At 43.0% G+C, this 24,104-nt stretch overlaps 1 protein-coding gene across 5 annotated transcripts in view; it reads right to left on the bottom strand.

The window, feature by feature from the left end:
* Positions 1-23,011: 23,011 nt before the first annotated feature.
* LOC307032161 (uncharacterized protein) overlaps positions 23,012-24,104 on the bottom strand; it is a 374,501-nt gene continuing 373,408 nt past the window's right edge. For all 5 annotated transcript variants that reach the window (XM_079669966.1, XM_079669967.1, XM_079669969.1 and 2 more), the window contains one exon: positions 23,012-24,057. In XM_079669966.1, the coding sequence (XP_079526092.1) occupies positions 23,755-24,057 (303 nt within the window). In that variant the 3' untranslated portion in view covers positions 23,012-23,754. The remainder of the gene's footprint in view (positions 24,058-24,104) is intronic.

Below are 24,104 nucleotides of genomic sequence, written 5' to 3'. Positions count from 1 at the left end.
ATGTGTTTATACACTCAAACTATTTACACGTCTAGACAAAAGGCAGGGAAGCTAAATAAATACAATAACTACATTAGGAGTGACGACGAGCATTGTCCTGTATATCACAAATTACTAGTGAACACATATTAACCTAGTCAGATAAATACACGCGAAGTCAATATGGAAGGGCAGTTCAAAAAAAGTGATTTAGACGTCCCAATTCCCGGAAGTTTCCAAGAACAATCGGGACAGATTGAGGGATTGATTCTAAGTGGAACAAAACAGGGAGACAAGAAGAAGGCTTGTGCCGACCTTAGGTTCCTCCATGATAAAATGATAAAAGAAGATAGAGTGGGATGGGATGACACTCTAGGAAATTTAGGCTCAGCTCTGAATCAGTATGAGCGACAGCTGGTAAAGAAACTGGGTAACCTAAACGAGCAGAAGCCCGGATTTTTTGCCCGTCAGAAACTAAAGGAAGAGAAAGAGGCGGTTGATAAATTAAGGAGGATTTGCCACAATGCAGCACTTGTCAGGAAGGGGATGATTGTGGTTCGCCCCCCAGTCAACAATCCCCCAGTCATGGTAGCAGCCCAAACACAGGGGGGGGAGTTTCAACGCTCTAGTGACGTTGGCACTCTCCTGTTCCCCCAGGACATTAGGGACGCGTGCGTGCTGACACCACCACCCACAGATGACGACATACATCAATATGTTGCAGAACGTATCAGATTTTATAGGGATATGACTCAAAAGGACACCTCTGCCTCAGACAGGAGGAGACGAAATCTCAGCAGTGCTGTAAATGACGTGTGCACTGCAAGAACGGCTAGTTCAGGAAAGGGGTCTCAGACAGGAAATGTAGGGGATCAGTATGTCTCAATTCATTCCCCCCTGATTTATCCGGATTTATCCAGTGTATCTACACAACCGCCTCCTTACTCTTCCCCTGTCCCGAACGCACCCCCCAGGTATAGTCTACAGATGCCACTGAACCCGGTGGACTCTGGCTCAGCCCAAGAAAAAGCAAGTGTAAGGGGGGGTAACTTTAAAATAGTGGGAAATGTTTCGCTAACTCCTTTAAGGAAGACCTCCGTTACAAAGGGAGAAAGCAGCCCCACACCAGAAGAATTGATCGCCATTGTAGAAAAATATGAGGAGAGGGAAAGAGAGGAGAAAGCACGGGCAGACGATCACAGAAAGCGACTGGAGGAGAGAGCATCTGAGGAAAGAGGAAGAGATTATGGTGGTACGGACCATCAGGATAGGGAGGGGGTCCATTGTCAGGGAGCGGAAGAATTACTGAGAAGAGAGAAGGAAGAAATAGAACAAGTAAGTCAGGACAGAATGAATAGAGAGCAGGAGGGCGGTAGCCAACAACAAGCAGGTGGGGAAGGGTACAGTGAAAGTTCTCCAAAGGGCGAGGGCAGTTTGAGTGACCTGCCGTTCCAAGAATGGCAGGCACAAACAGGCCATTACTCCACCAGCAAGGGAGGGGCATCGGGGGATGAGAGTGGTGAGTGTTCCTCTGGAGCAAAACAGGGAGATGTCAACGGCAGGATGTGCAAGAGCAAGGTTAAGTACATAAATATGACAGGAACAATCTCTGAACTGACTGCTACACAGGTCCTTGCACTTCCCCGTATGAGTTTGAGATCCCAACACACCTCAGAAGACAACACACCTCTTCCCTTTATTGCTCCAGTATTACAGGCTCCTTTGGTGGCACTCCCCAATGGGAATACCGCTTACCACCCTTTCTCACTAGGAGATGTGCACGCACTAGTTGACAAAATGCCGCTACCTACTGAGGGAGGGAGACATTGGATGAGAAAGTTTGCTGATATGTCAGTAGGACAAACAATCTGCCTTGGAGATTTCAGGAGGATATTAGCACAACAGACTTCCAGCCATGACGTAAAGAAAGTTGAGGAAAGATCAGGAACAGTAAGAATGAACGGTAACCAGCCTATCTCTTCCAACAACATACACAGCTTGCTGAGCTTGGCAATGAGAGAACATTTCCCACAGACGGGAGGAGGTTACGGCTCACTGTCTTTCACGTTCACACCTGGGGAGGCCGCAGCAACCATGTTGCTCAGGTCACGCCAACAATACATAGTAGCTACTGACTGTAGTCCAGAAAATAGTGACCAACATATGCAGATGTTCCGTAAAGCAATATTAGCAGCAGTACCTGCCGAGATTAAAGCTCTTATGGAGGACAACCCAGAAGTGGATCTACTAAACACGCAGACATGGGAGCGTCATCTGGGCCATCATGTAGGAAAATTTAACAAACAACTTACAAAGAATAAAACTGAGGAAGAAGAGTTAAGAGTGCAACTACTCCGTGCTCAGCTAGAAATAGCCCGTAAAACAGTTCAAAATGAGAAAAAAAGTGCCAAACAGCTGATTGTTCATCCTGTGGGGCCGGCAGAGCAGGCACCGGGTCCGCAAAACCCAAAGGAGGGTTTTCCCAACCAAGGTCCATTCTATAACCAGCCCCAATACGGCTACAATAATGGTTTTCAGCAATGGAGGGGCGGGTTCAGAGGCACGGTTAAAGGTTTGGGAAGGGTTGGAACAGCTCCTGGAGTGATCCAATATCAGCAGAACAGGTGCTACATCTGTGGACAGGCCACCCACTGGTACAGGCGATGCCCACAGAGAGGGCGGGGACAGAGGGGGAAGGGACAAGGGAACAGAGCAGACATGCAGTATGTCCAGAAACCCCATGAGGCAGCCCCACAGGCCCAACACCAAGACCAGGGTCACGTTGCACCAAATGTGATGGCTGCTCCCTATGGCCAGTTTGTCCAGTACGAACAAGACTGTTACCCACCACAATGAGGTCGCCCAGGGAACCCTGAATGTACGGGCCTGGCGGACCCTTACATGGACATGACTGTAAAACACGCAAAATTACCGTTCCTTGTTGATTCAGGAGCTCGATATTCAACTATCAACTCTCCCGTTTTCAACACATCCAAGTCCAGTAATACGGTCTCAGTCATAGGGTTTTCGGGAGAAATAGAGCAGGTGCCGCTCACTACGCCATTAACCACCAGAATAGCGGGCCAGCTATTTCTTCATCAGTACATTTTGGCACCCCAAAGTCCGGCTAACCTCATGGGGCGGGATGTTCTTATCAAAGCTAACGCCTCGATCCTCTGTTCCCCCGACGGACTAATAATATCATATTGATTATTATTATATTGGATTAACCTCCTCAGGCCTTATGGTTCCCCTCCAGATCCTCCCCATCTGACGCTGAATTATGATAGAATGGACGACCAAAGTTATGCATATGCGTATGACACAGAGGTGGCTATGTCCATTTGGGACGTAGCCACAACCAATTTATTTGTGGGACAAGCGGGGGTGGCTGCATCTGTTGTACTCACTGATGAACAACTCTATTGGTACCGTATGTCAGCTGAAGCCACACCACACATTTCCTTAGCTATCAGGAGGGGCTATGAAGCTAGGGAACTTGGTCCTATGGTAAAGACACTGCTAGAAGTCGAGGATTGGGAACCAACACAAATAGCAGCACTCACATACTCTCCCTCACACAAGGCTTATGCTCTAAAAATCTGCACACAAGAATGCATCTTCATGGAGAGACACGAAGTGGAGAGACATCACAGTAGAGAAAAAACTGACCATTCATTTACTGAAGACATGTTGCGTGACCTCCCACCTGACCTGTGGGCATCTGACTCTCATGACGTAGGTTTCTGCTCAAAGGCTGCACCAATAACATTTGAGGTGAGCAGCACTATGCCTGTAAATCTATCACAGTACCCTGTTAAACCACAGGCCAAAGGGGGAATCAGCAAGGCAGTTGAGGGTCTGAAGAGAGCAGGGGTGTTGGAACCCTCACAAAGCGAGTGGAACACTCCAATACTCCCGGTATCAAAACCTAGCGGGGAGTACAGAATGGCTCATGATTTAAGGACCATTAATGCTATTACAACTACAGCTCTGGTACCAGTGCCTAACCCATACACGGCTATTTGTAATATCACACCTGAACATACCTGGTTCACCTGTATTGATCTGGCCAACGCTTTCTTCTGCATACCTCTGGCGGAGAAAATGAGGCCTATTTTTTCATTTACAATGGGAGGGGAAAAACTACAGTACACGAGATTTCCCCAAGGCTTCAGTCTGTCTCCAGGAATATTTAACAAAATACTCAGGGAACAGCTAGATGGCGTTTCATTACCAGAGGGGGTGGTGTTGATCCAGTATGTAGATGACCTTCTCATTGCAGCACCCTTCGCAGCCTCTTGTTTAGAGGCCACCAGGAACCTACTGGTTCGCCTCCATGCAACAGGGTTCAAGGTCTCCAAGAAAAAGCTACAATGCACCCGTAAAGAGGTGACATTTTTGGGCAGAGTTATCTCTCCAGCAGGTACAGGCATGTCAGTAACACATCAGGAGGTTATATTGCATCACCCAAAACCCAGGACAGTCAAAGACATGTTATCTTTTCTGGGTCTCACAGGCTACAGCAGACACTATATCCCAGAGTATAACCCAAGAACAGCTGTACTGAGGACACTGATCAATGAGAAAGGCATGCGCAATCTCACTGTCACACTGGACTGGACACAAGCTGCAGAAGCTGCGTTCATTTCTCTCAAACAATCCATGTCCCAGGTCACCTCACTCGCCTCTGCATCATATGCATTGCCATTTTTCCTTGATGTTTCTGAAAATGAGAACACAGTAAATGGTGTTCTATTTCAGAAAAAGGGGGGATGTAGGTCAATACTGATGTACATTATTATCACACTGGACAGAGTGGAGAACAGGGAACCTCCATGCACAAGACATGCAGCAGGTACAGCACGTATCTTAAACAAAAGTTCCCACATTGTGATGAGACACCCTTTGACAGTACTGACAACACACAGCATTGTCTCTTTTGTGAACTCAAGTGCATTCACAATGACTTCCACAAGACAGACCAGGTTAGAGAAAACTCTAACGCAAGCACACATCACCTACACACATGAAGGAGTTAACAGCGCAGACACCATTGGCAGCGGAGAACCCCATAGGTGTGAGGAAAGAATCATCCAGGATGTGAAGCTAAGAATAGATCTCAGAGACGAGCCTATGCCACATGCAGAAAACCTGTTCACAGACGGCTGTTGTTTTAGACACCCCACCAAAGGGCTCCAAGCGGCCTACGCAGTCGTGAGTCAAAAAGCTGAGGGAGAGTTTGAGGAAAGATCAACAGGAGAAGTAACAGGGAAAGTCTCAGCACAGTTGGCAGAAGTAATGGGAGTCATTGCAGCATTAGAGCTATCAAAGGGAAAAGATATAAACATCTATACAGATTCAGCATATGTTCATGGTGTCATACATGTGGAGATGCGCCAATGGATGCGAGCAGGATTTGTAACATCCACCAATACTCCCATCAAACACGAAAAACAGATCAAAAGGCTTGCAGAAGCAGTAATGTTACCCAACAAACTAGCTTTACTTAAATGTAAAGGTCACAGCACGGTGGACAACTATTTGGCTTGGGGTAACAATGCAGCAGACAAGGCAGCTAAAGCCAAAGCAGGGTATATGCCCCAGTTTCAAATGCTGGTCTTAAAATCTGCTGACTTACTGCCCGCAGTAACAGATGATACTCTTAAAGAAGCTCAAGCAACAGGGTCTCCTCAAGACAAGACAGTATGGTTAGACAGAGGAGCTACCAACAAAGACGGGATATGGTACTCCCCAGATGGGAGACCAGTGATACCCCCAGGATGGATAAGATCAATGCTTAAAGAAACACACGGCCCAACACATTGCGGCAAAACTCAAATGAACAGACACCTGACTCACTGGTGGCACCCTTACCTACCTGACATGATAGCTAATTACCTAGAGGAATGTGTAATTTGCTTAACCCATAACATCAGAGCCACTGTAAAACCGCACCAGGGAAAGTTTCCGTTACCTAAGATGGCAGGAGAATAAATCATAATTGACTACACTGACATGATTGACAAAGTAAGAGGGTTCAGATACTTACTAGTTGTAGTCGATGCATACACAGGTTGGCCAGAAGCTATGCCATGCAGGAGAGAAGATGCAGACTCAGTGATCAAGTTCTTTGTCACTCATTACATTCCACTACATGGGTTTCCTAGGAAAGTGAGGTCAGACAATGGCAGCCATTTCAAGAACCACGACCTACGCACAGTAGAACAGTCTTTAGGACTAAGACACAGTTTTGGAGCTGTCTATCACCCCCAATCTCAGGGAAAGGTAGAAAGGATGAACCAGAACATCAAACAGAAACTCAGCAAAGCATGTGAGGAGACAGGCATGAAATGGTTAGAGGCCTTGCCTCTGGCTCTCATGTCAATTAGGAGCTCTATAAACAAAGGGACAGGCTTCTCCCCATTTGAGCTGACACATGGCCATCAGTTTCCTGGCCCAGGAGCCTTGAGTGTAGGAAAGGAAGTAGAGGTCCTGAGTCCGAAACCTTATTTCCAGCAGCTTAAGGGATTGTTGTCAGGATTTTCCACACAAGTTGCTGATGCCAAAGGGGGACCCGAAAAACACGAGGCCAACACAGCGGAGTTCGTCTGGCTGAAGGTCATCCGGCCCAAGTGGCTCAACCCCAGGTTCACCGGCCCCTACAGAGTGACCCAGCGGACATCCCATGCTGTCCGCCTAGAAGGAAAGGGGGACATCTGGTACCACTGGAGCCAGTGTGCAGCGGGGAAATCACCTGGAAGGACCCTCGACGACATCCGGACGGACCTGGCTATCATCAACGCGGACATCCCTACAGCAGACGACTTGGAAGCAGGCATCAGCGGACTGGAGGAGAAGGACCTCGCGGACATCCCTACAGCAGACGACTTGGAAGCAGGCATCAGCGGACTGGAGGAGAAGGACCTCGCGGACATCCCTACAGCAGACGACTTGGAAGCAGGCATCAGCGGACTGGAGGAGAATGACAACAAGGACATCCCTACAACCGACAGCCCAGAAGTCGCCATCAGCAGGCCGGAGCACGAAGACACAGGACTTCAGGGGAAGACAGAGGAACCTGCTCCCCTCTGATCAGGTTGCTATAAGCTACACATAGCACCTCATTTACTAACCCATTTTTTGAGGGAAGTGGTATCTTAACCCACAGTTTAAAGTTCTTTTAATAACCCATTTTTTGAGGGAAGTGGTATCTTAACCCACAGTTTAAAGTTCTTTTAATAACTCATTTTTGAGGGAAGTGGTATCTTAATCCACAGGTTAAAGTCATGTATTAACCTATAAGAAGACCCCATTTATAAACCCAAATTTAGGGAGTTGTTTTCTAAAAAATCTATATTTAAGGGATTTGTCTTTCTTTTTACCTCATGTGATACTGACACAGGGACCAAAACCTCTCAGAGAAGAATAGAAAATGTCTGAAGGAGCCCTGAATTTCCTGATAACCTGTTGGTCACTACTAGTGTTAGGAGTAATAATCTACTTGTTCGCCCTGCTGTATGTACATTGTAACCTTTAAAATCATGGTTGAGTGACCCAGTGGTTCACAGCATTTTTAATAACTTGGGGGTTAGAATAGACGTATACTGACACTAGAAGGGTTGGAGCTCACAGTATAACTATGTATGGTAACTGGAAATGGTTGGCAGGATTAGCCCTGGTTTCTACTGTGATTGTTACCATTATTTTAATCTTATGTGATTCCATTGACCACCCAGACTCCACTCCTCCGCCAAATGAATCCGTAACTAGAGTCAAACAGGGCCATTATGAGACAGTAGTTACCCCAATGTCTCCTAGACAAACCTTCACTCTCCATGCAGGTAGTGATGGAATAATACAACTCGACCTGTGCAAAATTGCCCCCTGCAGAAGCCTCAACAGTACCTATTCCTAACTAGCCAAATATGTCTGCTTAGCCCCTGTGTATGTAACAGAATCACCACAGATACGGTTAAAGGTGCTCCTTACATTTACAGAGGCAGTACATACAGGACCAAAGGCAACCCTGCTGTGTCCGTCAAATACACATACGGGTGCACCTGCGAGTCCTGGTCCGGTGTCCTAGCAAATTCGGGTCCTGATGACTGGGGATACACGCCACCTTACCGATCGGCGGAAATTGTTAGATCCCTCAAACATAGAATGAAAGTGATTAGGAGAAACCCAAACGTCCCATGCGTTGTCAGGTTTTGTAATCCAGTACGCATAACGCTAAAACATGTAGTGCTCTCCGACGCTGGACTTTATGTCCTCGCGGTACATGCAGGGGGGGGTTCGCCACAAGGCCTCTTCGAAATTAAAGTTAAACCAAAGGTGGAACGAAACCTTCCTCGTGCAGCATCTAATATTATAGATTATAGCCAACTTCAACCTCTAGACGTCATCCAAATGGCCACAGGATACACAGATGACAACCTATGGTTAAAATGGGTTGCCCAAACAGCCCAAGAACAAATGGCAGGGGATTGCCTAGCCTGTGCTACGGCCCGCCCACAATTAGCCACTGACCCTGCGCCCCTGTTTCCCACAGATACCTGGGGGTACAACTGTATGTTACAACTGACTAGGATGGCCAGCCCTCCTAACTGTGCCACCCTAGCCAAAGTTTTCCCTCCAATTGATAATGACACTAGGACAGGCCCATTTACGCCTGACATAGGCGCCGGTGGGTACACATGTTTTTCCATGGTTGAAAAGTCCCCACGTTTTGACCTAGGAAATGTCTCTACGGATTGGTGTAACCTCACCCTGTCTAGCACTAATATAGGACATTGGGCCAGAGCTGGGCTCTACTATTATTGTGGGGGTCACCGCCTGTTCACCCGTATTCCCGAACTATCTGTGGGATTGTGTGCTATGGTGCGCCTCCAGGCACCCCTAATGTTATTAGGCAAAAAACTGGGGCCCACGGACCCTAAAGCCACCCTTAACACCAACCTAATCACTCGACGTAGGAGACACGCGCTGTCCAAACGCCACGACCCGGGCTCCTTCGATTTGTCTGTCGACTCTCCCACCTACATCGATTCCATCGGAATCCCACGAGGGGTCCCTAACGACTACAAACTAGCTGATCAAATCGCTGCAGGGTTTGAAAGTTTGCCAATTATCTCTGCCTTCTTCCCTGTGACCCCTATCAAAAATGTAGAAAGGATCAACTATGTACATTACAACATACTCCGATTGGCCAATCTCAGTAGGGACGTGGTAGACGGCCTGGCTGAACAATTGGGTCCAACGTCCCTTATGGCTGTGCAAAATAGGATGGCGTTGGATATGCTTCTTGCAGAGAAGGGTGGAGTTTGTGCAATGTTTGGGGAGATGTGCTGCACATTTATTCCCAATAACACGGCTCCAGACGGTTCCGTCACAAGGGCTTTAGAAGGCCTTCGCACCCTATCTAAAACTATGCATGAACAATCGGGGGTACACAATTTCTTAGAGGAGTGGTTTGCTAACATGTTTGGTCAATGGAAAGGTTTAATAATGTCTCTTTGTATTTCTGTAGCTACTTTTATGGCCATTTTAATAACATGTGGTTGTTGTTGTGTGCCTTGCATCCGCTCCTTGTGTGTCAAACTAATCAGTTCCACCATTGAAGGAAAAGCTGCTCCTCCCCCACTGTACCAAATGCCCTTGTTGGCTTGGGCAGAGGGTGAGGATGAGTATGATGAAGCGGCAGACAAGGACGCAGTTTGTTAGCGTATTTTGATCTTCCTCCCCTGACACGAGAAACTGTTATGAGGAGCGGTTCCCAAATGTTTGGAGTGCTCTAAATCCCAGCTTCTAATGGATGTATATGCTGTTGGGGAGCAGACACAGTGGCAAGGAATGACAGTAGTTGTGTTTCAAATGTCTTATGTGAGTTGGTCTCGTGGGGGGGAGACCAAAAGGGGGATTGAAGTATTATTGGAGTTATTTGAAGTATTAAAGTAACGTGTTATGGCAGGAAAGTTCAATCTGGTATATTCATTTTAATGTCACCTTATATAGAATATGTGTTAAACTTGTGATTTCTGCATTGAGTGACTTCTGCCTAGCAGATACCAAGAAGAGGCCCCTAGGGTCTCTCTGTTAATTATCAATAGTCCTTGCAATTAACAGGGGAAGTCCCAGATACATTTTCAGATAATGTAGTTAAAGTCTTGTAGAATTAATGTTTATCTCCTACACATCCTGCAGGCCTGGAGACTTGGGTCACCCAGCAGTAACCAAGATAAACGTCCTTTTGAGCTTATCAATAAAATGTATTCATTCCTAGTAAGCTGACTTTGGGGTGAAGGGAAGTTCAGGGAAGCCATTAAGCCACAAGAACAATTAAACTTCTGTTAATCAACCAAAACTCATGACTTTCAGGGGACAGGACATCCGGACCTATAACAAGGGTCACTTCCTAGAGCATATGTGTGTGTATTTCTTACTGTGATCAGATGTCCTGTATAATCATTTATCAACTATTCCTGTATAAGTGTTTTATTTGATTCCTCTGCTTTTATTCTTTCATATGTGGGTACTGGAGGGCTACAAACAGTGTGGAGAAATTAGCTTAAACATGTTTTATTACTCTATGGGAAATGGAAGCAGCATGTCAAATGATCAGGGAAATCTACTTGTTTTAAATATATGTGTGTGGTTGATTACTTTGTATTCATAATAGCAGTATGTGTAAAGGAAGCTGGAAATATGCAATGTGAAACCTTTTATTTGAAATAAAGATTCTGCAGGGAATATTCTTAAAGAACAATAGCTCAAGTGTCTGGAAGAGCTGCAGGCTAAATGAGTGTGCGGTACTTTTTACTGCTTGAGATCAGAGCTGATGTTTTCCTCTTGTTATTATTGTTTGAGGTTAAGGTAACTCACATGTGTTATTTGTATAATCCAACTATAAAAAACTATATCTTAAAACTATCTTTATAAAATGCCAAAAGTATGTGAAACTTGCAAGGAGGGGTTTGTTATCTCGAATGTAAGGGTCGCCTCTGGCTCGCGCTGATTGGCTGTCTTTTCTAAGTGGAGGACCCCTCGGGGGGGGGGGGGGGGGGGGGGGCAGCCGCATAGCTCCTCCTGGGGTTTTGGATATAAGCCTATGTTTTTTTTAGACCAGCCTCTTCTTTCCTTCAAACTGACCAGATCCGTGGGATTGGAGGAAGAGCAGGAAGTACTTCCTTTGTGTTTGTATTTGTATTTGTATTTGTATTTGTATTGTTACTTTTTATCATTAAAACAAGATTATTGTTTAACTTGCATTCTGGTGTTTCTTAATCCCTTCCTTTTTACGAATTTACCCAGCTTATCAAACGACACGCGGAGACGAGGTTGGTTTTAAACATCCACCAAATCTCCAACACTATGCAGCAACATGGGGCAGGGAATACTAAAGCTCGGAATTTCGACACTGTTTGAAGGACACTGGAGTTTTTTTTGCTCAGAAGAATGGGGTGTCCATTTAACTGATGGGTTACTGTAAGGAGATTTGTGGTTTCTGATTGGCTGCTGTGCCAACCTCTTCTGTGCTGTGTCACTGCCAATTTTGTTTTGGATAACATTTCGGGAAAGCTAATTCGAACAACAGCCTTATTACTCTAAGCCAATATCTGCTGTTGTTTGACATTTCCTGTGCTCAGCTTGATTTATTGTTGTGCTATTGCAGTTGACAAAGAAGCAACCACAATTTCTGCATAAACCCAAACAACAGTGATTACTAACTGATAAAAGTTGGCTTCAACAACTAGGTCTAGAAAATATCTAACAATCAAATAAAGGGCATATTTTATATTTTAATACCAAATGTGTGCATTGCGCAATTGCCTTTAGGGTGTGTCAAACTTCACTTTTAATAGTCACATGTCATGTAATCTGGGCACAAAGTAAAATGCAAGGGGGCAAAGGGATTAAATCTGTTGAAGTCTTTTAACCAAATACTGGTTTAGCATGTACAAACCAGAAAAGAGACTGCAGTAGCTCCATATGAATCTTAAAGAGACCCTATTATGCTTTGGAGTAGTTTCCCTTTCCTTTAGTGTGTTATCGTTTTTTGGGACTACTTGGTTTACTTCTGTCAAATACTGACATCACTATGTAACACTTGCACTTCTATTGACGTACAGAAAACAACAGACGAAAAATGTACTTTTGCTTTCGAGTGTCAGGCAATTTTGCCTTCATACAGCACTAAGCAGCTTTCATAGGAATAAACGGGGTCCTGCCTCGTACACTGTATCCAGTTCTCTTAATACATCCATGGTCTGGATGGGCGTTTCTGTTGGGGTTCACCGTTAATAAAACATTCCTGAACAGTGTTAATTCAGTCCTGCACACTAGCTTTTACTTTGTGTTGGTGTGACTGAGTTCCAAAGTCCATGGTAATGAATGAGCTAGTGTCTCCAATAACTGGATGTGTTTCCATGTTGTTTGTGTATAGAGCTGCGATGCTCAGAAGTCTTGCACTTGGCTCCACTATAAGAAGCAACAGTTACCGCCTTTACAGAACAATGAACCACTCTTGTGCTCTTGATCAAAGTGACATTTCAGGCTTGTAAAACATGTAAGTGTCCAAAGATTGACCCTCGAAAGAACTGCAGTTTATTAGAAAATGGCGATCTGTATAGGTAGTGGAATGGATCAATACGTCTCTTACCCTAATGAGACCTAGGTGTTTTTTTAGTACCTATACTAAAAGTTCTTATTGACAACAAAGCAAAAAGAAAATCTACCATGTATTTGACAGTCTCTCTCTATATGTTTAGTTCTTACTGAAAATATTAACCTCTAGACACAAACATATAGGAACGCTACACAACTTCATAAATACACCCACCCTAAGATATAAGATCAAACCTTAGTTTGTTTTGCCCGGTCTTGTTTATGTCATGTCACCCAGTGTATTATATTTAGTTTTGTCTAGACTAGCCTGTCAGGCTTCACTAAATTCTTTTTTTTAAAGGAACATTTAAGCTAGTCACAAATATATACTTTTGGAATTAGTCCATTTGTTAAGAACATTTTAATTTAGCTTAAATAATATACACATTGACCAGACTTGTTTTTTTAAAAGTAATTATTAATCATCACAATACATTATTTACATGGAAGAGACAAACAGCTGTAGCCTCTGCCCTCTAAAGCAAGTTTAAGGGCAGAAGGTCACATGGTAAATCAGATTTGAATTGTTACTTTTTTTATTGGTTTAATTGAGAGTTGGTATTGCTTATTCAAAAAGCTGCAAAAAGCTATACATTTTCTTTACTAGACCAACTTGCAAATCTCTCCTTTCACACGAAAGCAATGCAAGACAGCTGCCCGCACTCGAGCTGTGTGTACACAGAGGAAAAAGGGAGCAAATCGGACGTTCAATGAGGACAATCATGTCCACGGTGAGTGGCTAACTGGAAGCGCTAAACTTCAGCGTCTATTTTGCTGGCCATGTCTTCTTTTTGACAAGGATTCGTGCTCCCTGAACAATCCTTGGGCAACTTCAGGATTCATCGACCTTGCCAACCTGTCACGGGCAATTGAGAGGCACGGTAAATCCAAAAATCACATAGATTGTGTGATTGTCTGCAAACATTAATAAGTAAAATGCTTAAATTAATAAGACAAGAGAGTTTCAGCTGGGGAGTGCGTGCGGACCTGTCGGTTAGATGTGCAAGTCCTGCATCTGTGTGACACAAATGTGTGTAAAATGATACCGGGCGCTGTAATCACTCATCTGGTTACGTTATTGACCACCCCCCCCTCTGACCCAAAAAAATGGGCTTCCCCTCAATTTGGAGCACCTGTAGAAGGTCAGGATGCTCTCTATGGTACACCTGTAGAAGGTCAGGATGTTGCAGAGTATCCTGGAGTCCATGTTGACCCTCCGCAGCTGTCAAGCGGTTTTGGTGATAGTGTTTGTGTGATGAGTCCATGTGTTGGTGTTGAGGAATAGGGCAGAGGATGTGATGTCTCCCACCCGCACTGCCTGGGGTCTGCACGCCAGGAAGTTCGGATCCGGGGGTCCAGAGAGTCAGGGAGGGAGGAGGTGATGAATGTTTTGACTAACCACTCAAAGCACTTCATGATGATGGAAGTGGGTGCTACTGGGCTGATGTCCGTGAACACCTCTGCCAGCTGAACTGCACACACCCTGAGAACACGGCCAGGGATGCCATCAGGTCCAGGAGCCTTGTGCTGACCCTTTTAAAGGATTTGCACACATCTGCCCTGTTTAAAACAAAAGGGCAGAGCTCTGGCTCCTGGTCATTCTGTTCCTCCACAGCCTGGCTGATTTCACAACAAGCATATAAATAATTGAGCTCATCTTGGAGAGACGCACACTCAGACAGTCCAGCAGCACCCCCGCTGCCCCTTTGTCATTGTTCTTAGTCCTGCCCACATGTTCCGGGTGTCAGAGCCTTTGAAGTCCGACTCCACTTTGTCTCTGCATTGTCTCTTTGCATTTATTAATAGCTCTCCGGAGCGCGTACCTCGATTTCATGTGCTCATCCAAATCTCCACCTCTGTGCGCGATAGTGTGCACTTTCAGCTTGGCACGCACCCCGCCGTTTATCCAGGGCTTCTGTTTCGGGAATGTTCATACAGTAATCTTCGGTACTACGTCATCGATGCATTTTCCAATGTAGAAGTGACCGCATCCGTGTGTGTGTTGATGTTGGTGTGTCCTTTGATACCTGGGTATCACTGTGCCAGATCCTGAAAAGCTCCCTATTTGAGTTGAAATCATTCATCCTACCAGAGAATATAAACTCTTTGAAACATTGAGTTTTTAGCCTTTGCGGACCATATACATGCACACAAACCTATATAACATAATACAGGAAAGGGAAAACCCCAAAAAGCATAATAGGGCCTCTGTAAGCTACGCCGTGCCAAGGGGGTATGCATAACTAAGGTCCGTCGCTTTGTGCTAAGGGCTGCAGGTAATAGTTGTTTTATGTGTTGATTAACCTTGGTCTAGCTTTATTGTCAGATTTAGCTGAAACAATGAAATAAATCATGGTCTCTAGGGATACAACAGGGGCAAGGTTCTAAGATTCTAGATGGAATTCCCACCGGAAAAATTTGCTTGGATACACACAAGGGCCACTCCTGAAAGAGAGAGATCCTGGGGCAGTGGGCGAAATCCACAGGTCCATAAGCCAGTTCTCTCGTCAACTCCTTTTACCTCCGTCTGTTCCTGGGAGCATCCAGCTAATTAGCTAGCCAAGAAATGAAGCACACATCAAAGCACAGTGGCAGCCCAAAACAACAACCACATTAGCCGGCAAATGATCCAAGAGACAATCAACACATTAAGCTTTGGTCAACATCCCTTCAGTTGGCCTTTTATTGTACATTTGATGAATCCAAATATCTCTGAAACAAGCTTTTTTTCCAAACACAGGCTGAGCCTACTGGAGTAAAGCAGTTTGACCACTGCTGATGCACAGCTGTCACCTCAAGACTTGCCAGATCAGGAAGAAGACACTGAGCTTTCCATAGTCTGATCAACCACAATGTGAGGGCTTTAAGGGAGGACAATTTCTTCAACAGATTTCTTAGACCTTGGATAAACATTTTACATCTTGGTGAAAAACACTTTAAAGTTGTAATCCTTGATTAGGAGACACCTGTGGCAACAGCACACATTTAAATTCTACAGCAACCACTCATTAAGGCTCTACTTTGTCAGAAATGCAACAGAAGAGCAGCTGGTGTATGTGTTTACAGCACAACCAAACAAACGTGTGTGTTTGCACAAGTAGTCAGTCAAATATTATTGCAACTGTCTAAATACATACTACACACTGAGTAGTAGTACTACAGCAGTTTTCAGCAAAGCAGCGGGACACTGCCACGTCATGTCTGACATGACTGTGGGGATCACAGAATGAAACAGAGCACACCTTACTGTTCATCTCAATTAACCAACTTGTAATATGTTCATTATTATTAGTGGATGGAAACAAGCATGGCAAGATGCTCTGTTGTTGCACACTTTCTCAAAATGTGGTTTACATGGCAAGACATTAAAATAAAAATCTGGCTAAAGAAAACAAATTATAGGATGTATATGTAGCGGCTACCATACATAGTATTTAAAGCAGGTTTTGCAATATTTAAATTATTTTGGATTATAACTTGAAGTATCTTTTAGGAAGTCTGGGAGCCATATTAGAAGTCATGTCACAAGATTTCATGAACAGCGGATTCCAATTCTGAATGACCCCTCCATCTTAGCACTCCCAAAAGACTATTAACCATAATTAATGTATCAGATGTGTTATGCATCAGAATATCTGTCTAGATACTGTTTACAGACCAGAGATGGATAAAGTACACAGATCCTGTACTTAAAAGTGGGGAAGGTAATTCACTTCAGAAACACTTTTTGTTATATTCCATGGAATGCAACCTCTTAAGCCCCACGGACCCGGTTCCGGGGCCGAAATCGCGTCATTTGCAGGAAACAACGTCTAAGGAACCTTAATATTTAATAAACTATGAATATTTTATATCCATATAATGGGAAAAAACTCATCTAACTGATCTTTTTCATTTTAAATTTTTTTTAAAACATGAAATGCTAACAGTGAGCCTCTGAATTAGCCCCGAGCTAAAAATGCTAACCTATTACTGCACCAAAAATCACTCCTAGCTCCCTTATTACTTATCCTAGTTGCACATCCAACACATTGTTTATGATCCTAAAGACACAGAATCTAATGGTGCCCACCTCAACACTGAAAGATACAAACTTGCGACATTATCAACAAAAACGTACATAAAAACAAGTGGCGCTAGGTAGCCCACAACGCTAACATGGCTTAGCTTGGTTTTGTCTGGTCAAAACTGGTCTTCAATGGCATTAAAACGATAACAATGATGATGTAGTTAATCCATAGGTTAATATCCAATGTGGCTGTGTCCCCTTTGAAATGTTCTGATAATCCTTAAGCAATAAAACTGCAATTCCGTTTTAAAATAGTAGAGCAGGCCATTCTTACGCTCTGTAGCAAGATTAAATGTGCGAAGACATGAGTGTGTGCGGAACGATTTCCCTTAGATTCTATTGGCTCTAACGGTCAGAAAGAGATGTCACATGTCAAAATCGAACAAGGGGGGCCAGAGATAAGGAAAATCCACCCAAATGGCCCCAGAAGAGGTTTTTTTTTAATAAATCTGTCTAAAAAGGTCAAATATCACTTGTTTTACATCAATCATATTTTAATGCTCATATTTTTTTACACAATTACAAATAAAGTCAATGTATTGTTTGACATGAAGTTGTGCTTCATTCTGAGTCAATAATAAATGCATTCTGCTTCATTCATTCTGCCTTCAACTGCAAAATGATTGTGGACTGCACCGACATCCATGTAGCTGCCCCCCAGTAAGATGAACCAAGCAAAGTTGACATACTCAACATACAGCTGTGCTCTTAAGTTTACATGAAGATATACACATATGTAATAAAGTTCTAAAACAAGTATACAGTATATTCCTTGATATCTTTGGGAGAAGGTTGTTTTTAAGTTTACTAACATTTATCGTTTCAACTGTTTCACTTTATAAAAAGGGAACAGGTGAGTAGAGCATCATTGAGTTTCTTATTCTGTCAGTAAATTATCCAAATGAAATGTTTTTCATTATTTGAGTCAACCCTAAGCAAATTGGTAGTACCTTTTAATAATGACCTTACATGGTCGCCAAAGTTAAATTAACTTCAGAAAATCAAATCTGTTCTGAGAAAAAACTAATAAATGTTTAAAGATAGGAACTTGCCATCCCACTGAAAAATAGTCCGTAGAGATTTAAAGGCGTAGTTGTAGTTCAGTCCAACGTTTCATTTGGATTCATTTGACAACAGTCAACTATTCTCATAAAGAATATATATATTTTTCAAATTCAAAGTCAACTTTATTATCAATCTTACTCAGTTTGTGTTTATAGACAGAGATCAAAAAGACGTTTCCAACAATCCCAAATACGAAAAATAAAATTATACAATTTACAGATATGTATACAAATATATTTAAGCAATAGCTCACGACAGGCCGTGGTATATGCTCATTATATCACAGCTAAGGGGCGTGGTTCGGCCCGACGTGAAGCGGAGGGTCGACAACCCCCTTAGCTGTGATATAATGAGCATGTATCACGGCCTGAAGTGAGCTATTGCTTTTATAAAACGGTTACCAAGTGTGGCAATATGAAAGAAAAATACACACTCTAATTTAAATAGTTTTTATTAGTAAATAATGATGTTCAAAATAAAATAGTCCCTCCGTTGCCTTCTGCACAAAACATAGTGCAAGGTGGTTGCTATGCAACAACACTAACAGCAAGCAAACATATTAGACAGAGAGTGTTGATCCATTATTTGGCTGTTTATTTACATTAATGTGTATGTTGCTGTTTATTGTGCAGCCACTGAAAAACTGTCCAGCATCAGTAGCATGGCTTACGTGGTCACTTGTATAGGTTGAGGTTGTTCGAGGCTGTTGCTTGGCGTGGCGAGAATATTGCTCCACTTTCTCCGGTCCCCGAGATTGGGCTTCCAGTAGCTCTGGAGAGAGCTTTCGCACCTGTAGCCACTAACGGTCATAATTTCTCTGCTTTGTTTCAAGACCCGCATCAGAAAGCTTTTGAATGGTGCTACTTTTCCAGTTGGTCTACCTGCTCTTCAAGTAGCTCTGCATGACGTAGTTTAGGTGCTTTTTTTTCTAGAGATAGGAACTGCTCAATCCACTCCTACATACTATAGTAAGACCCCCCCGGAGGTCAAAGTTAATCTTAAATGTTTCCATTTTATGCTTTGTAAGTTTGTTTCGTAACGGAAGAAATTTAAATATATTTATAAAACTGACAAGTCAAATCAAGCAATCTGATTGGTCGATAGCGTTTTTGCGGACCTCTTTGATTACAGATTTGAAAACATCGTTGCTTGCTTTAAAAGTAGCACAATTCATTATGTTAAACATTCAAAAGTATCTAGATATCCCTGCCCTAATGCCAAAGGAACTGCACACTGAATATGTTTTGCCGTTTGATGTCTATGTCTGGACCGCTGCGTCAAAAAGGAGGGCTTCTGCCCAGCTTCTGCCCCGTTACTTCTCCGCTGCTTTCTTGTTCCAGAATGAAAAGCAAACTGCAGGCAGTTTGCTTTTCAGCCCAACGGTATACTGTTTTTCTCAGACGCGGAGGGATACTGACTTGTTGTGAAAAGTAACTTACAATTCTACCCCGTGGTATACGCTCAGTATATCACGGCTAAGAACCAATCAGATTGCTTGATTTGACTTGTCCGTTTTATAAATATCCTATATACACCATCATGTATAATGATGGTGTATGATGTAGAAGGAAGTGTGGTAGATAACAAGTAAATATAGAGTTACATACAGATCCATGTTACAGCAAAAGATGGAATAACTAAGAAACACGCAGTATAATAATAATTACATGCAACAATTAAATAACTGTTAAGCATCTCCACCACACTCGCAATCTGCTGTGTTCTGTTTTCCTCCCCTCTGCATAACACCCCATCACACATATGAAACACAACGCAGAGTCCGAGGGTATTAAGAGTATGTTTATTTAAATGTCCTCCTCTCTACTAGCCAACACAGGGAGCATATGCTGGGTGTAGAATTTTTCCAGGAGGAGGAGATTTCCATGCCATGCAGGGTCTTTGGGGATGGGGATGATTATCGCCTCCTTCTTGGTCCACACAACAAAGTAGCAGAGACTCCGGTCTGTGATGTGCAGCTGCCCTTGGACCTGGAGCCAGTATGGGTGATTCTCCTTGAGAATATATGACCCACCCTCCTCACGGAGACAGAAGGATGGTAACTGGAATGCCTCCGCGATGGTCATGTTCCTCTGGCTGTGTGGACACTTCACCTCCAGCAGGGCAGATGGCTGCACAAGTCCATCGGGTGATGCTCCCAAAACACCCGACTCACTCACAAAGAGACCAGACTCGAACACTGTCACCCGATAGGCCTGCACAAAAGCCTTCACCCCTTCGGCCTTGTTTACAACCCCCCAGTTGACAGCCATGACTCCGTCCAAGTTGTACCCCCCAAGCACCCTCTTCATGAGGGACGCGCATGGAGTGGATGAAAGTCCTGACCGCAGCACAGCACCAAAATTGCTGGCTGTCAACCTGCCCTGTCTGTGTAACTGCCACTGAGGATTTGTCCGCTGTCCTACGGTGGCTTTCTGGATGGAAATGTGCTGGTCTCTGCTCAGTCGCATTGAGGAAAGAATTGCCTCAAGCCCCCGACCCCCATGCTCCTTCACCAGCTCCGGCACGGTGACAATGGCCTGATGTTGAGGCCGCGTCTCTGGCTCAGGTGACAAAAGCTATGCCATGCCACACTGTGCGCCCCTCAGTGCAGACCTGAACCAGTGTACATCCTCAGTGGCGATGTCTCTGGCCAGTGGGTTGTATCTCCTCTCGCTGTTGGTAAAGTTGAGACACCGGCTGGACTACTTTTGAAGTGCCAGGCTTCCTCCACTGGCACTCAACTTCTGTGGAGCTGATCTGCCACATGGCAAATATTGCCAATGCTGCAGCGTGGCTGCATTTGTACATCCACCGTGCACAATCACAGACAGCGCTCTGCATCGCGCCATCGTCTCCCATGCAGATCTGTAAAAATAAAGTAAGTACCATTTGTTAGCATGCTATAATAGATTGAATGAGCAATACAAGGATGGTCCGTATCTGGGGGTCGGAGGGTTTATTTTTCCATAGTTTTGTCCTCTTGTCTGATTGTTCTTATTGTTTGTTTTTTCTGTATTTTTCGTAATTTGTGTTGTATTGGTTGTGATTGTACATTGTATTTTTCTAAATGTGTATGATTATCATTTTTGAAAAACATTGTAGTACTTTATTAATTAATCAATGCTCTCTACATTAGGAAAACACATACCAGTGTACCAGAGGGAGTCACACACAGCTGTGCTTAGATAACCAAACAAATTGACTAGATAACCAAATTCCTTGAATCTACACACAGCAAATAAACTCAAATGACACAACGAGATGTAAAAGGAGATCACACATACAGTATAGTCGATATAAAACTAGCCGCTTCAATCTGAAGAGCAACTAAAACAAAACACGGGAGTGTATCTTGTTCTTGTGAACACTAATGTTATCCACAGCATACACAGAGACCACGAAGTTCTTAAGGAGAAAACTAGTTGCTAAAACAAAACACGTTAGTGTACCTTGTTAGCTAATGCTAGCTAGCTGACATTAACGTTAAACATTGCACTCATATTACTCACCGAAACCTTGTAAAGCCGGTCCCGCATGCTGGCTCTTACAGAACCGACTAACTCCCCTTTCGTGTATGTACAGCTCTCAACATGCCCAGACTTGTTGTGATTTTCACCTCATTTTATACTTTTCGCCTCATTCTGAAAGAAACAGGTGAAATTCACGGTCATCTTTGTGATGGTGACGCGTATTGTGCGAGACCAGAGACCTGTAGTTCACTGAGCGGTTTCACGACACATTTTTTTTTTTTTGACTTGCAAAATGTTATTTTATATTGACAAACATCATATGTGTCACTCGTGGCACAATTCAAACGGGATCGAAAGATGACTTTTCTCTCTCCATTGACTTCAATGTATTGTTTTCCACTTCCGGGGTCCCATGGGTCGGAAGTAGATGTGCGGGACTTCGCCTCTCTATAGAGATGTTTGTCAAATTAAAAGAACATTTTGCAAGTCAAAAAAATAAAAATGTGTCGTAAAACTTTGAAGTTACAACATTTTTTGTGTGAAACCGCTCAGTGAACTACAGGTCTCTGGTCTCGCACAATACACAATTCTGCCATCACAAAGATGGCCTTCACGTTAGCAAATTTCACCTGTTTCTTGCAGAATGAGGCGAAAAAGTATAAAACGAGGTGAAAATCACTACAAGTCTGGGCATGTTGAGAGCTGTACATACACAAAAAGGGGAGTTTTACAAGGTATATCATTAATTAATAATAATCATTTAAACCTGTTATTACCAATATTTCACAAATCCTTCATGTAAACTTAAGAGCACAGCTGTATGTTGAGTGTCAACTTTGCTTGGTTCATCTTACTGGGGGGCAGCTACATGGATGTCGGTGCAGTCCACAATCGTTTTGCAGTTGAAGGCAGAATTAATTTATTATTGACTCAGAATGAAGCACAACTTCATGTCATAAAATACATTGACTTTATTTGTAATTGTGTAAAACATTATGAGCATTGATTAGCAAGCAGGACCTGCAGGAACAGAGAATGGTGATGGATGGAGCTGGGAAGAGAGAATAAAGAAAACAGATCAACTTTATTATCGGATATTAAAAATTCAATTTCAAAACAAGTTGCTGCTCCTACAGTTTTCTAGTATGTAAAGATGATTTCACATGACCAATGCAAAATATCACACTCAATACATGTGTGTCTCTGGGGGGTGCAATGTGCCTTTGATGTATATAAATAATATACCATAACCAAATACTATTACGTACAGTGGAAATCAGGTTGCCACAGCACACTGTAAAAAAGAAAAAGTTGAGAAAACTTAAAATATCAAGGCAACATGATGCAAGAGATTTTTGAGTTTTCTCAACTTTTGCCAGCTGTTGTTGACTTAACTAAGGTTTTTAAGTTTTGCCAAGAGTTCTGCCAACTTGGATCTTTTTGTTCACTTTATGAGGATAATACTGTGAGACTAATTAAGAATTTCTTGCTTGAATGCGATGTATTTCTACCTTCACCAAACACAGATTTTTGTGTTGAATTAATAAACAATTTTTCCCATCAATGTCATGTATTTCTACTTTCTTTAAATATAAATATTCTTGTTGTATAAATACACAATTATTCCTCCAATGGCATTTATTCCTTGATTCACCTAACACAAATATTCTTGTTGAATAAATAATACAATTTATTTTGGCTATAATTTTACATTCAAAACTGCTCAATATATGGATAATTAATAATACACACTACAGCTGAATGTTGTCAAGATTTTTTTTATTCAGTTTACCAGTGAACAACAGTAAAACCATCATTAATGCATGTGTAAAAAAACAACATACATACTGTTCTATTAGTCTAATATTAACATTTGGAGTGAATCTTCCTCCATGCTGAGAATTTGAAATTGACACTGAACTGAAATGTAAATGTTTACATGTGAACAGCCATTCTAGCCATTTGGTTACTTTTTTTTTTGCATATACACATCCAAGCTTAAAGATTACTTAAACTGTAATGTATTTAACAGTTGAAACACTATATGCACCCCTTGGCAACTGCCAAATGATTATATATTCCAGAGGTCAAAGAGATTAACTTGTTTGTTGCAGATTATGAAACGTGCATACTGTTCTATAGTCTAGTAACATTTGGGGTGAATCTTCCTCAATGCTGAGTATTTTAAATCAATGCTAGTCTTACTGAACACGTACTGTATATAATGATTACCCTCCACCCCCCCTCATGGTTGGCGGCTTCTGAATTTACACATTAACACTGAATTACTTTGTGCCATTTGTTGACTTTACATGTGAACAGCCATTTTTCTTGTTTTTTGCATATACACATTCAAGCTTTACTTAACAATAATGAATTTAACAGTTGAAACACTAGACACCCTTTGGCAACTGCTGAATTATTATATAATCCAGAGGTGAAGCATATGAACTTTGTTTTGTTTTACATGAGTGTAACAACAATGCACTTAAACTTCAATAACAGTCACAGTACAAGCTTCGCTTTCAGTGACCTTGTGCGCTGTGAGCATCGAGAGCCACCGAGTGAAAAAAAGATGGTCTGAATTGCCTCAAAGGAGTACCTCATCTGTTTTGGAAAATCAATGTTGAGGGCATACAGGAGGCCGAAGAGGTATGCCATGGCAGTAGAGAGGTTTGGAATATTATGAAGCACAATGTCCCCTTCCAACACAACCGCCTGGTCTCGCACAGTGTTGTCGGCTTCTTCATGTAGCACAGAGAGGATGGCAACAGATGCACCTTGCACTGGTGCCAAAATGTCGGTGTCCTGAGGAAGGAGAACAGGTACATTATTAAGAGCTTAGAAAAAGTAAG

This window comes from Notothenia rossii (assembly GCF_949606895.1).
Source record: "Notothenia rossii genome assembly, chromosome: 3".
NCBI classification, from domain to species: domain Eukaryota; kingdom Metazoa; phylum Chordata; class Actinopteri; order Perciformes; family Nototheniidae; genus Notothenia; species Notothenia rossii.
Note: the sequence above shows the minus strand (reverse complement) of the source record. Positions and strands in the feature narration are given on the sequence as shown.